Source organism: Piliocolobus tephrosceles, chromosome Y (genome assembly GCF_002776525.5).
Source record: "Piliocolobus tephrosceles isolate RC106 chromosome Y, ASM277652v3, whole genome shotgun sequence".
Taxonomy (NCBI): domain Eukaryota; kingdom Metazoa; phylum Chordata; class Mammalia; order Primates; family Cercopithecidae; genus Piliocolobus; species Piliocolobus tephrosceles.
This window is the reverse complement of record NC_045456.1, coordinates 21,828,320-21,843,248: the sequence shown is the minus strand read 5'-3', so window position 1 is coordinate 21,843,248 and position 14,929 is coordinate 21,828,320. Positions and strand designations below refer to the sequence as shown.

The following is a 14,929-nucleotide window of genomic DNA, read 5'->3' as shown; positions in this document are numbered from 1 at the left end:
AAAAAAAAAAAAAAAAAAAAAAAAAAAAAAGGCCGGACATGGTGGCAGGTGCCTGTAATCCCAGGTACTCTGGAGGCTGAGGAAGGAGAATCGCTTGAACCAGGGCCCGGGAAGTAGAGGTTGCCGTGAACTGTACTCCAGGTCACTACACTCCAGCCTGCGTGACAGAACCCAGTTCTGTCTCAAAAAAAAAAAAAAAAAAGCCGAACATGGTGGCAGGTGCCTGTAATCCCAGGCACTCTGGAGGCTGAGGCAGAAGAATTGCTTGAACCTAGGAGGCGGAGGTTGCAGTGAGACGAGATTGCGCCACTGCACTCCAGCCTGGGCAACACAGCAAGACTCCATCTCAAAAAGAAAAAAAAGGAAAATCAAAGGGAAACGTGCTAGAAGGTGGGACGAAGTAAGAAGGAAGCCTCCACCTTCCCAGGAAAGACCAAAGTGGCCAGAAAAAAGCTGGGAGCATCCAAAAAAGCCAGGTGAAGCAATGATTTGAGAAGACCACCTTCATGGGGAGGGCATTTTCCATGGTGGCACAGTCAACACTGGCACAGGACAGAGGCAGCACACTGGAGGAAGGGAGAAGGTGTGTGGCATGTGCGACGTCTTCTTTGGCCAACGTCACCTTCAGCAATTGTCTCCTCAGATCTGGAGGGAGCTTCTCTAAGGAACTGGATGTGGGACATTTGCTGGAGTAGTTCCTGCATTTACTGAGCAACTACTGCATATGCACAGAAACACCACACGAGTCCCCAACACAGTGCATCTGCCGTCTGCTTCATCCCTCGTATTTAGGGGGGTGGGGAGGGAAGGCATTACGTGTTCTATGTGCAATGGAAATTGGTACCGTCATTATGGAAAACAGTGGAGATGGGGTTTCACTATGTTGGCCGGGCTGGTCTTGAACTCCTGACCTCAAGTGACCCATTCGCCTTGGCCTCCCAAAGTGCTGGGATGACAGGCATGAGCCACCACACCCGGCGTGGTTTCTTTCATGTCTTAGGAAGTGAATGTGCATTGGACAGGAGACTACAGTTGGATGTCATCATCATTTTTTTCAAATATCTTCGACCAGAGAGGTTGGATTTTAAGGTATTTCTAAAGGGGTGGCCTCATTTTTTTTTTTTTTTGAGAGTTCCTCAAAAAATGATCAATACGCCTACCATAGGATCTAGCAATCTCACTCCTCCGTATAGATCCACAGGAAATGAAATTAGCACTTTGTAGAGACATCTACACTCCCGTATTCATTGCAGATGGGTGCGGTGGCTCACACCTGTAATTCCAGCACTTTGGGAGGCCAAGGCAGGTGGATAACCTGAGGTTGGGAGTTTGAGATCAGCCTGACCAACATGGTGAAACCCTGTGTCTACTAAAAATACAAATTAGCTGGGCTGGGTGGTATGTGCCTGTCATCCCAGCTATTCAGGAGGCTGAGGCAGGAGAATTGCCTGAACCTGGGAGGCAGATGTTGTGGTGAGCCGAGGTCACGAAATGGCACTCCAGCCTGGGCAACAAGAGCGAAACTGCATCTCAAATAAATAAATAATAAATAAACCTACCCTCTGACCTAGCAATCTCACTCCTCCGTATAGATCCAAAGGAAATGAAATGAGCACCTTATGGCGATATCTACAGTCCCATGTTCACTGCAGCCTGATTCACAAGAGCCAAGCTATGAAACCAACCTAAGTGTCCACCTAAGGATGGGTGGACAAAGAAAATGTGGGGTATCTACACCATGGAATACCATTCAGCCTTTGAAAAGAAGGGGAACCTGTCCTGTGATACAATATGGATCAGCCAGGAGTACATCACATTAAGTAAAATAAGCCGCAGAAAGCCAAATCCCACAGGATCTCACCCATATGTAGAGGCTCCAGAAGTTGAACTCACAAGAAAAAGTATTATGGTGATTATTGGCCGGGCATAGTGGCTCACGGCTGTAATCCCAGCACTTTGGGAGGCCAAGGCGGGTGGATCACGAGGTCAAGAGATCGAGACCATCCTGGCCAACGTGGTAAAACCCCATCTCTACTAAAAGTACAAAAATTAACCGAGTGTGGTGGTGTGCACCTATAGTCCCAGCTACTCAGGAGGCTGAGACAGGAGAATTGCTTGAACCTGAGAGGCAGAGGTTGCAGTGAGCCGAGATCACGTGACTACATTCCAGCCTGGCGACAGAGTGAGACTCCATCTCAAAAAAAAGAAAGAAAGAAAAGAAAAAGTATTATGGTGATTACCAGGTGCTGGGGGGTGGGTTGGTGACATTTTGGTCAAATGACACCAAAGGTCAGTTTGACAGAAGGTATAAGTTCAAGAGATCTATTGTACTTAAGGTGACTAAATTAGTGACTTGTAGTCTTGAATTTGACTATAATTAGTCACAGTGACTATAATTCATATTTGAAAATTGCAAAGAGAGTAGATTTTACGTGTTTCCAAAAACACGCAAAAAGAAACACGTAAGGTAATGGATATGCGAATTAGCTTGAATTGGCCATTCCAGATGGAAACATATATCAAAACCACACTTTGGACACCATAAAAATATGTCACTTGTTTTTGTCAATTAAAATAAGTAAATAGATAATGAAATACAAGTTCAAATATTTTACATGTGTCACATGTGCTATTCATGGACAACACAAAGTATATGTGGCACAAAGTCACTTTTAAAAGACAGTTGTAATTTAGATAACCTAACCCAGCTAGACTTCCTGTGACCTACAAAACTAGATTTCATGATGACCAACACTACCACACCTCATCATACTCTAACCCAACTAAATCTCATTAGGACCGGCCAAAATACACCTCATCATACCCTAACCCAAATAGATCTGATTATACCCTAACCCAACTAGACCTTATCATGACCTAACCCAACTAAATCTCATTATAACCTAGCCCAACTAGACCTCATCATGACCTAACCCAACTAAATCTCATTATAACCTAGCCCAAATAGACCTCATCATGACCTAACCCAACTAAATCTCATTATAACCTAGCCCAAATAGACTTCATCAAAATTTAACTGAATCTCATCATGACCAACCACACTAGACCTCATAACTTAACCAAACTAGACCTCATCATGACCTAATACAACGAGATCACATCGTGACCAACCCAACTGGACCTCATCATGACCTGACACAGCTAAATCTCATTATCAACCAGCCCAACAAGATCTAATCATGACTGACTGTGACTAGATTTCATCATGACCAACCCAACTACCTCATCATGACCTAACTAACTCTCCTAATGACCAACCCAACTATACCTCATCATAACTGAACCCAGCTTAACTACATCATAACCTAACCCCACAAGACTTCATTATGACCTAATACAACTACATCTCATCAAGGCCAACAAAACTAGTCCTCATCATGACCTAACAAAATCTCATCACGACCAACCCAAACAGACCTCATCACAACCTAATCCAAGTAAATCGCCTCATACCCTAACCTCAGTAGAACTCATCATGACCTAACCAAACTAGACCTCATCATAACCTAACCAAACTAGACCTCATCATGACCTAATACAACTAGATCCCATCATGAGCAACACAACTAGACCTCATCATAAACTAGCTACATCTCATTATGACAATTAACTAGATCTCATCATAATCTAACCCGCCTAGATCTCATCATGACCTAACACAAATAGATCTCATCATGAACAACAGATCGCATCATAGCCTAGCCCAACTAGACTTCATTATGATCTAATACGACTAATTCTCATGATGAGCAATCCCACTAGACCTCATCATGACCGAACCAAACTGGACTTCATCATAACCTAACCCAACTAGACCTCATCATGACATGAGACAACTAGATCTTGTCATGACCTACCCAACTAGAACTCATCATGACCTAAGTAGAGCACATCGTGACCAACCAAACAGATCCCATTACAACTTAATCCAACTAGATCTCATCATAACCTAATACAACTAGATTTCATCATGACCAATGCACTAGACTGCACCATATCCTACCACAACTGGATCTCATCATGACCTAATACAACTAGATTTCATTATGACCAACCCATCTAGACCTTGTCATGACCTAACTAGATCTCGACATGACCAACCAACTAGATCTCATCATAACCTAACCCAACTACTACTCATCATGACCTAGTACAACTAGTTCTCATCATGACAAACCCAACTAGACCTCATCGTAACCTACCCCAACTACATCACATCATGACCTCATACAACTAGATCTCATCATGACCAACCAACTAGATATCATCGTAACAAAATTCAATTAGATCTCATCATGACCTAATACAATAGATTTCATAAAGACCAGCCCAACTAGACCTCATCATAACCTAACCCAACTAGATCTCATCATGACCTAATACAATTAGATCTTCTCATGACCAACCCAACTGGACCTCATTATAGCCTAACTAGATCTCATCATGACCAACCAACTGGACCTCATCAGAACCTTACCCAACTAGATCTCATCAGGACCAACCCAACTAGACTTCATCATAACCCAACTAAACTTCATTATAACCCAGCTAGACCTCATCACTATCTACCCTTCCTGAGGACAAGAGATTTCTTATATTGGAAGAAAGCACTATAATTTCCTCTTACTAAACAAAAAGATTTTGAGCCCAAACCAGAGTCACCGATCTGCGGCTAAACCTGGTCTGCAGTTGGATATTATACAAAAAAGTTTTACTGGAACACAGACTTTCCTGTTGTTTTAAATATTACCTATGGGTGGTTACTCACTACTAGGGCAGAGCTCATAGTTATGAGAGAAACATATGAACACATTTATTATCGGTCTCTTTACAGAAAAAGTTTACCAACCCCACCTACATCTTAGATGACATTCCATTAAGCATTATGAAAAAAAATGATCCTCCACCAAAACAATACTTTGAAACAATGAAACTAAGATCTTGTGGACAGATGGGAATTTGAACAACTGATATATGTGTCTCATCATATTAATGTGTTTCAGTTGGACCCAGGTTATAATCTGAATTATTTTACAAGTAGTTGATTATTCTTTAAATATTAATAAATTTTTAATTAAAAATTTGAAGTTAAATATGCTCATCTCATATTTTGTATTTAATATAAAATTCATTGTGTTCAATGATTTTTTTCATTAATTGACTTTGAATCAAACTGTCATACAAAATGAAAAAGTGCCTCTCTCAGAATAAATCCAATTATCCTCAAAGTCACACAGGGGAGATAAGACTGAATAATTGATTGGATTGACTTGAAGGGTCAAAACTGTAACTCAGTGAAAATTAAACACTGACATCAGGAGCTCTGTGGGAAAGGAGACACAGGTAGGGTGCAGATGTGGTGTTTACTTTCTGTTTATCTCAAGAAAAAAGGCACATTGGTGCTGACATATGCTGCTCCTGATGCTCAGTAAACATCATCTAGATGAAGTGGTAACACTTGAGACTCCCATGCACATGCACCAGAAGCTTGCTCGCATGTCTTCGTTGCTTTGTTCCTACAAAGTCCTCAGTCAACTAGACCTCACTGTGACCTAACCAAACCACATATCATCATGATCTAACTCAACCTGTCATCATGATCTAACCCAACAAGACTTTATTGTGTTGTATTCAACTACCTCATGATGATATAACCCAACTAGAACTTATCATTACCTAACCCAACTAGACCTCATTATGATCTATCCACTAGGCCTCATCATGACCTTCCCAACTAGATCTCATCATGCTCTAACCCAATTAGACCTCATCATGACTTACCCAACTAGACATCAATGTGACCTAACCCAACTAGAACTCATTGGGTCTTAACCCAACTAGACTTCATCATGACCTAGCCAAACCATACATCATCATGATCTGATCCAGCTAGATCTCATCATGCTATTACTGAAGTAGACTTCATTAAGACCTAATTAAATCACACCTCATAATGATCTAACTCAACCAGTCATCCTAATCTAATCCAACAAGATTTCATCAATGTGACAACTAGACCTCAGTGTGACCTAACCCAACTACATGTCATCAGGACCTAACTAAACTAGACCTCACCATGACCTACCCAATTAGATCTCAGAGTGACTTAGCCCAACTAGATTTCATCATGACCTAAATAAGTCACATATCATCATGTCTAATCCAACTAGATCTCATCATGCTCTTATGGAACTAGACTTCATTAAGACCTAATCAAACCATTCCTCATAATGACCTAACTCAACCAGTCATCATGATCTAATCAAACAAGACTTCATTACATCCTACTCAACTACTTCATCATGACATAACCAAAGGAGACATTATCATGATCTAATACAACTAGACTTCATCATGACCTGCCCAACTAGATCTCGTCATGACCAAACCAAACTGTACCTCACCATGATCTAACTCAACCAGACATCATCACAACCTAATACAACTAGACTTCATCATGACCTGCCCAACTAGGCCTCATCATGACCGAACCAAACTGCACCTCATCATGATGTAACTCAATGAGACATCATCACAACCTCATACAACTAGACTTCCTCATGACCTGCCCAACTAGACCTCCTCATGACCTAAACCACAATGAGGCAAAAAAGCACAAAGAAATGGGGTATTTTCTTCCCTTCCTAGTTTAATGAAGAATTAAAGTAATAATTAAACACTGCCTAGCTTAATTAAGAATTAAGAAGATGAAAAGATCATTGTACTGGAGGAGACACAAGGTCAAATATAACCAGTATTGGATATAAGTCCTCCCATCTTTGTTCAGTCTTGAGGGTCTCTCTTCATCCTACTCCACCATCATTGAAGCCACTAGGCCCATATCCAGCCAACCTTCAGAGAATACCTATTGCTCTCCCTGTTCGAAAAATCAGCATCATTTTGACCCAGTCATCTCAAATATCGGCAGAAGTCTGAGACACAGAACGTCCTGCAAAGTTGGTCATGTCGTTAATGATACAGCAGATATCCACCTAGCATGGATGGTCAAAACCATAGGTTGGAATCCATCACCATCTCACAGTCTCCACACTGAATCTCAGAACCCCTCCTGTCCTACGTCTTGTCTCTGATTTACTCAGGTCCCAGGGAGATGTAAACAGATGACGGAGGTGCTCAAGTTCGTAAGAACTTCTAGATCTATACTCTCAGATGGGCACCCTCTCTCACGGGGTCTCCTCATCTAAACCCAATCCTTTTGCATCTAGAGGGGGTACAATAAACTGAATGTTTGTATCCCTCCAAAATTCCTACGTTGAAACTGTTAACATCCCTGGAGACTCTGTTGGGAGGCGGAGGCTTGTGGGATGATTAGGTCATGAGAGTGGAGCTCCATGAATGGAATTAGTACCCTTATAAAAGAGACCCCATCCAGTTTCCGCCATGTGAGGACGCAGGAGAAAGTGGCCATCCACAACCTAGAAGACAGACTACACCAGAATCTGACCATGCTGACCCCCTGGTCTTAGGACTTCCAGCCTTGAGAGCTATAGGACAGTAAGTTTCTCTGGTTTGCAAGCCACTCAGTCTGCAGGATTTTGTTACAGCAGCCCAAACACACCAAGACAGGAGAGTTATGGACATGGATGAACTTGACAATTTCAGGAAATTGTCAGAAACTTTTAACTTCTCCCAGTCTATTAAGAGAATGGGGCCGGGCGCAGTGGCTCATGCCCGTCATCCCAGCACTTTGGGAGGCCGAGATAGGCAAACTATGAGGTCAAGAAATCAAGACCATCCTGACCAATATGATGAAACCCCCTCTCTACTAAAAATACAAAAATTAGCTTGCCGTGATGGCACACGCCTATAGTCCCAGTTACTTAGGAGGCTGAGGTAGGAGAATGGCTTCAACCCGGGAGGTTGCAGTAAGCTGAGATCGCGCCACTGCACTCCAGCCTGGGCAATAAGAGTGAAACTCCATCTCAAAAACATCATAATAAAAATAAAATAATAAAATAGAACAAAGAGAATGGGGCCAGGCACAGTGGCTCACGTCTGTCATCCCAGCACTTTTAGGAGGCTGAGGCGGGCGGATCACGAGGTCGAGAGATTGAGACCATCTTGGCCATCATGGTGAAACCCTATCTCTACTAAAAATACAAAAATTAGTTGGGTGTGGTGGTGCACTCCTGTAGTCCCAGCTACTTGGGAAGCTGAGGCAAGAGGATCGCTTAAATCTAGGAGGCGGAGGTTGAAGTGAGCTGAGATTGTGCCACTGAACTCCAGCCTGGGCAACAGAGCAAGACTCCATCTCAAAGGAAAAAAAAAAGAATGGGTGAAAAAATGCTCAAGTGGGAGTTAGACACAACTTTGAGTAAAAAAAAATGCTTGATGGAAAGAAAGAAACTGAAATAGACCAAAAAGTGCTCCCAAAGCCCAACAAATCATTAATCCAACAAATTTCATTACCTTCTACTCAATTACCTCATTATGATATAGCCAAACAAGATGTTATCATTATCTAATACAACTAAGCTTCATCCTGTGAAACAGTACACATGTCTATATACTATTTTACAAACCCGAAGCCCATGAGAGAAAGATGGTTGTATGAGGAAGGGAACTGCCTGTACAAAATTATTTTATTTTATTTTATTTTATTTTATTTTATTTTATTTTATTTTATTTTATTTTATTTTATTTATTTATTTATTTATTTATTTTGAGACGGAGTCTTGCTCTGTCACCCAGGCTGGAGTGCAGTGGCCAGATCTCGGCTCACTGCAAGCTCCGCCTCCCGGGTTTACACCATTCTCCTGCCTCAGCCTCCAAAGTAGCTGGGACTACAGGCGCCCGCCACCTCGCCCGGCTAGTTTTTTGTGTTTTTAGTAGAGACGGGGTTTCACCGTGTTAGCCAGGATGGTCTCGATCTCCTGACCTTGTGATCCGCCCGTCTCGGCCTCCCAAAGTGCTGGGATTACAGGCTTGAGCCACCGCGCCCGGCCACAAAATTATTTTAAAAGTTTCCAGGCACAGTGGCTCACACCTGTAATCCCAGCACTTTGGGAGGCCGAAGCAGGCAGACTGCTTCAGCTCAGGTGTTTGAGACAAGTCCGAGCAACATGGTGAGACTCCGTCTCTACTAAAACTACAAAAAATTAGCCAGGCCTGGTGGTGCACACCTGTGGTCCCAGCTACTTGGGAGGCTGAGGTGGGAGGATCGCTTGAGCCCAGGAGGCATAGGTTGCAGTGCGCTGAGATCGTGCCATTGCACTCTAGCCTGGGTGACAGAGTGAGACCCTGTCTCAAAAATGTGAAAGTTGAGAAGACCCATGACACAGAAAAATTTTAAGTTGTGCACTCATGTTTTGCAAAAGCCAAAAAGGCTCAAACTTAAGTGAAGAACAGAGCAAGGAGCCATGTGCACTGCCATGAACCACGCATCTCCAGGGAGAACACACAGAAGGCTGAACGTGGAGTTTCCCCCTCTGAGTCAAAAACTCCTGGGGATTCCTGCGTGAAATTCAGGAGGTTAGCGTCAGCAAGGTTAGCATTTTCTTCTTTTGCAAATGAAGATGAGAAAACACAGAGGTGTGGGCAGCAGCCGTGCATTTGCACCAGCAGAAACTGCCACGGAGATTTTTGGAGAGAGCCAACTCAAAGCCAAGTGGATGGCCGTCGAGGCTCAGAACCACAGCAGCTATTGAAATGCATGAAGCTCAGAACCAGAGCAGCTATTTGAATGCATGAGGGTATCACGTTTCTATTGGACAGATTTTGTGCATACGATGATGTGGAGAGCTCAGTTTTTCCTTATACCTTTTACATGTATGTCAACTTCATTGATTCGTAACATGATGACTTTTAGCCTGTACAATGAGGCATCAACAGACATCCAGAGGTTCAAAGCCCGGAAAGGCTCCGTGCTGAGCCCTGGTCACCAGATCAGACTCACACTCTTACGCTTGAGCCTTTTGGCTTCTGCAAAGGTGTTCAAGGCCCAGAAAAATCTCTGTCCTGGACAGAGCTCCTCCAAGATAAGGAAGAACTGAGACGAATTCATGTTGAAATCTCCAGCCCTAAGCATTGTTTATGATCCATGACCACCTTTCCATAAATGACAACAAGGGAAAGAAGGAGAAAGAATGGCAGAAAGGAAGAAGTCAGTCAATAACGGGCATTGGGTTTGGAAAGTCTTTTTTCTTTTTTTTTTTGAGATAGTCTCACTCTGTCACCCAGGCTGCAGTGCAGTGGCGCGATCTCGGCTCACTGCAACCTCCGGCTCCCTGGCTCAAGAGATGCTCCTGCCTCAACCTCCCAAGTAGCTGGGATTACAGGCATGCGCCATCATGTCCAGCTACTTTTTGTATTTTTAGTAGAGACAGGGTTTCACCATGTTGGCCAGCATGGTCTCGATCTCCTGACCTCGTGATCCGCCCGCCTCGGCCTCCCAAACTGCTGGGATTACAGGTGTGAGCCATTGTGCCCGGCCTGGAAAGTCTTAAGTGAATACGATCCTGCATCTCTAAAACCAGACCTACAGTATCATGTTTATAAAAGCAGACATCATAACAGTCTTTCATTAAAAGCAAAGGGTGCCCAGGCATAGTGGCTCACACTTGTAATCCCAGCACTTCGGGAGACCAAGGTGGGAGGATCGCCTCAACCCAGGAGTTCCACGACCAGCCTGGGCAACATGGCAAGACCCTGTACCTCCAGAACAGTTTGTTTATTTTTTTGAGACCGAGTCTCACTCTGTCACCCAGGCCGGAGTACAGTGGTGCGATCTCGGCGCCCAGCCGCCAAAATAATTTTTTTTAAATAAGCCGGGCCCCAGACACAGTGGCTCACGCCTGTCATCCCAGCACTTTGGGAGGCTGAGGCGGGCAGATCACCTGAGGTCAGGAGTGTGAGACCAGCCTGGCCAACAAAGCGAAACCCCATCTCTACTAAAAATACAAAAATTAGCAGGGCATGGTGGTGGGTATCTGTAATCCCAGCTACTCGGGAGGCTGGGGCATGAGAGTCGCTGGAACCCGGGAGGCAGAGGATGCCGTGAGCCGAGATCGTGTCGCTGCAGTCCACCCTGGGTGACAGAGCAAGACTCTGTCTCAAAAATAAATAAATAAATAAATAGATAAATAAATAAATAGAGTTTGGCATGGTGGTGTGTGTCTGTAGTACCAGCAAGTCATGAGGCTGAATCAGGAGGATTGCCTGAGGCCAGGAGTTTGAGGTTGCAGTGAGCCATGATTACATCACTGCACTGCAGCCTGGGCTAAACAGAGCAGGATCCTGTCTGAAAATAATTAATCAAAATTCAGGTAGTGTCAAGAGTGAGCATCATACGCATTAAGGTTTTTATTTTTCCAAGCTCATCTCCACACATCATTTAAGCTAGCTGATTTAAACTTCCCCAGGTATGCAATTGATGCTCCCTCCCCCTCCCCCGCCCTTCTCCCGCCTTCCCCCTCCCCCTTCCTTCCCCCTCCCCCACCCCCTCTTCTTCCCCCTCCCCCCCCCCCCCCCCCCCTCCCCCTCTCCTTCACTGACAATAGTGGAATGGGTTAATTCCAACTGTCCTCATGTTCCCAGTTGAAGGGAGACCCTGAAGAGGTCCCACCTAAAGAGGAGTCAGAGCTCACGATGAGCTTTTAAGAGATTTTCAAAAAGAAGCGCAGAAATCAAACACCGAGTGTCTACAGGGCATGGATGCAGAAAAAACAAGTATCCCACAAAACTGTTCAGATTCTGTCAGGAGGTTGTGTTTGAACAAAATTCACAAATTGAAGTCCTAAACCCCAGGACCTCAGAAGGTGACTGTGTTTGGAAATAAGGTCTTTAAAGTGGTGATTAAGGTGAAACGAGGTCACTAGAGTGGGCCCGGATCTCATCGAACTGCTGTCCTTATAAGAAGAGCAGACGAGGACACAGACACACACAGAGGGATGACCCTGTGAGGACACAGGGAGAAGACGGCGCCTACAAGCCCAGGAGAGAGGCCTCAGGAGGAACCAGCCCTGCCCAGCCCTGGATCTCAGACCTCCAGCCTCCAGGACTGTGGGAGAATCCATGTCTGTTGTGCATAAGCCGCCCAGTCTATGTATTCTGTGAGAGCAGCCTGAGACAAACTGAGACATCTCAGGAGAAGAGGAGATGAAAACTCACAGAGAAGCGACCCTGTGAGGACACAGGGAGAACACGGCGTCTCCAAGCCCAGGAGAGAGGCCGCAGGAGGAACCAGCCCTGCCCTCATTGTGATATTAAACCTGCAGCCTCCAGAATTGTGGAAACTAAATTTGGCTTTTGAAGAAACCTCCGGTCTCCTTCAGCTACTTTGTTATAGCAGCCCTAGTAAAGTAATAAAGATACGTGGTTATTGTTTTCCAGGAAACCATGTGAAAAAAAAACACAGGATGAATATGGAAGCAGCACATGTATCTATTTCCAAAAGAGTACAACAATTTCCTGTGTTTTCCAGGCTTTGAATATCACCTTTATGAGTGTTCTGGATCTCACTGCATTTTCTATATGCAAATCAACATTTGCATACATGTCTACATGAACAACTAAGTAGCTCACATTAGGTATAAAACACAACCAACTGCCAGGCATGGTGACTCACACCGGTAATCCTAGCACTCTGGGAGGCCAAGGCAGGTGGATGACTTGAGCTGAGGGGTTCAAGACCAGCCTGGCCAGCGTATTGAAACACCCTCTCTACTAAAAATACGACAATGAGCCGGGCATGGTGGTGCATGTCTGTAAACCAGGTACTCGGGAGGCTGAGGTGCGAGAATCGCTTGAACCCAGGAGGTGGAGGTTGCAGTGAGCCGAGATCGCACCACTGCAGTCCAGCCTGGGCTGACAGAGTGAGACCCTGCCTCAAAAAAAAAAAAACAAAAAACCCCAAAACACAAAAAACACAAGTCACTGTAAAAGTCATCACCTATGATAACATGCATGCCGAGTCTTGCCAGATGCTTTGCCGTCGAATAGCCGATGCCATCGGTCCCTCCCGTCACGATAGCCACGCGGTCAGGTTGTCGGGGGAAACCTGAAAAAGAAGAAGAGAAGATCGTCAAACTAAGACTTAAAAGCAGAGCACATACGTGTAAGAAGTAAGCCTCCAGAGATGCAGGATGCCAAAGCGAGGGACGGTTCCATTCCTTCTGGTTCTGTTCCTCTTGAATTCCCACAGGCTCAGGAGGCAGGAATGGATTAAAGTGGATTAGCCTCACGTAATGACAGCGCAATAAAAAACCACCTGATACATCCCCTGTCACCGCCCGTGAGTCCCTGGCAGGCGCTGGAGTATGCCGTCCCTGTGACCGGCAGAAAGGTCTGCAGCGTGGATACCCTTTCAGAGGCGAGCGAGAATCCTGAACTAACCTCTGCTCTCAGGGCAGCACCGGGCAGGACATCTTGGTTCGTTTGCGTTGTAAAATGTAGACTTTATCAGGATGTAGGTATGGTGTGGGGCCAACAGATCAGGAGACTGCTCTTGAGCAAGTGGTTTGTTACTCTCACAGGTTCCAAGAGGAGGGGCGTGTCACGCCACTCAGGACCACACAGGGGCACACCCAGTTTGGTCAGGTGGGAAGACAAAGGGGACAAGAGCTTGCCTTGTGGTTTCCAAGGAAAGGAACAGGTGAGGAGGCTTAGAGCGGGCTAGTGTGAATGATTTCAGCGGGCTCTGGGGCACAGCGGCTGTTCCTGACTCTCTGGTACCTGGTTTTGGGGTGGTTACGGCAGGTGGAGAGTGACGTGGAATAGGCAAGCCTAATAAAGGAGATGGTTGGGGGGCGGATTCTGGATTGGTGGGTTTGCGTACGAAAGACAGGCTCATAGACGGGTTGTTCACCACCTGTGGGTATTCGCCAGCCATGGGAGGGGCAGGGTCTCCAGGGCTGACAAGGTCACAGAAGTCACGCATCAGAACACAGAACATAAAAGACACGCTTAATACAGTTTGCTTCATAGCTGCTGATGGCACAGGTGCAGATAGCATCTCACTTGAATTTCTGGTTCAGACAAGTGATCCACATTTTCACAGAGATTTGTATTGCTTTTTCTTCCTTCCATTTGTCCTCCCTTCCTTCTCTCCATCTTTCCTTCTTTCCTTCCCTCTTTCCTTCCTTCCTTCCTCCTTCCTTCTTTTTCCTTTCTTCCTTCATTCCTTCCTTGCCTCATTCCTTCCTTCCCTCCCTCTCTCCTTCCCTCCCTCCCTCTCTCCTTCCTTCCCTCCCTCTTTCCTTTCTTCATTCCTTCCTTCCCTCCCTTTTTCCTTCCTTCCATTCTCCTTCCTTCTTTCCTTCCTTCCCTCCCTCTTTCCTGTCTTCCTTCCTTCCCTCCCTTTTTCCTTCCTTCCTCCTTCCTTCCTTCTTTCCTTCCTTTCTTCCCTCCCTCTTTACTTCTTTCCTTTCCTCTTTCCCTCCTTTCTTCTTTTTTTCATATATTTATTTTTTATTATACTTTAAATTCTAGGGTACATGTGCACAACGTGCAGGTTTGTTACATACGTATACATGTGCCATGTAGGTGTGCTGCACCCATTAACTCGTCATTTACATTAGGTGTATCTCCTAATGCTCTCCCTCCTTGTCTCACTCCTTCCTTCTTCTTTTCCTCTTTCCTTCCCTCCCTTTCCTTCCTTTATCCTTCCATCCTTTCCTCTTCACTTCTTTCTCTCACTTTTTCCTTCCTACCTTCCCTTCCTCTTTCCTTCCTTCTCTCACTCTTTCCTTCCTTCTTTCCCTCTTTCCTTCCCTCCCTCTTTTCTTTCTTCCCTCCCTCTTTCCTTCCTTTCTTCCTCCTTCCTTCTGTCCGTATTCCAACCCTTCCCTTCTTCTTTTATAAAATATGTGTAGAGCCCACACTCCGTCCCCAGCATACAGGGAAACGAACTAGACCCACATAAACATGTTCTGTGCCTCAAGGAGATTTA

At 44.9% G+C, this 14,929-nt stretch overlaps 1 protein-coding gene across 1 annotated transcript in view; it reads right to left on the bottom strand.

The window, feature by feature from the left end:
- Positions 1-14,929, bottom strand: part of DHRSX (dehydrogenase/reductase X-linked) — a 271,705-nt gene that overhangs the window by 168,857 nt on the left and 87,919 nt on the right. Inside the window, exon 2 of the mRNA XM_026449577.1 lies at positions 12,932-13,039. Coding sequence (XP_026305362.1) covers positions 12,932-13,039 — 108 coding nt within the window. The remainder of the gene's footprint in view (positions 1-12,931; positions 13,040-14,929) is intronic.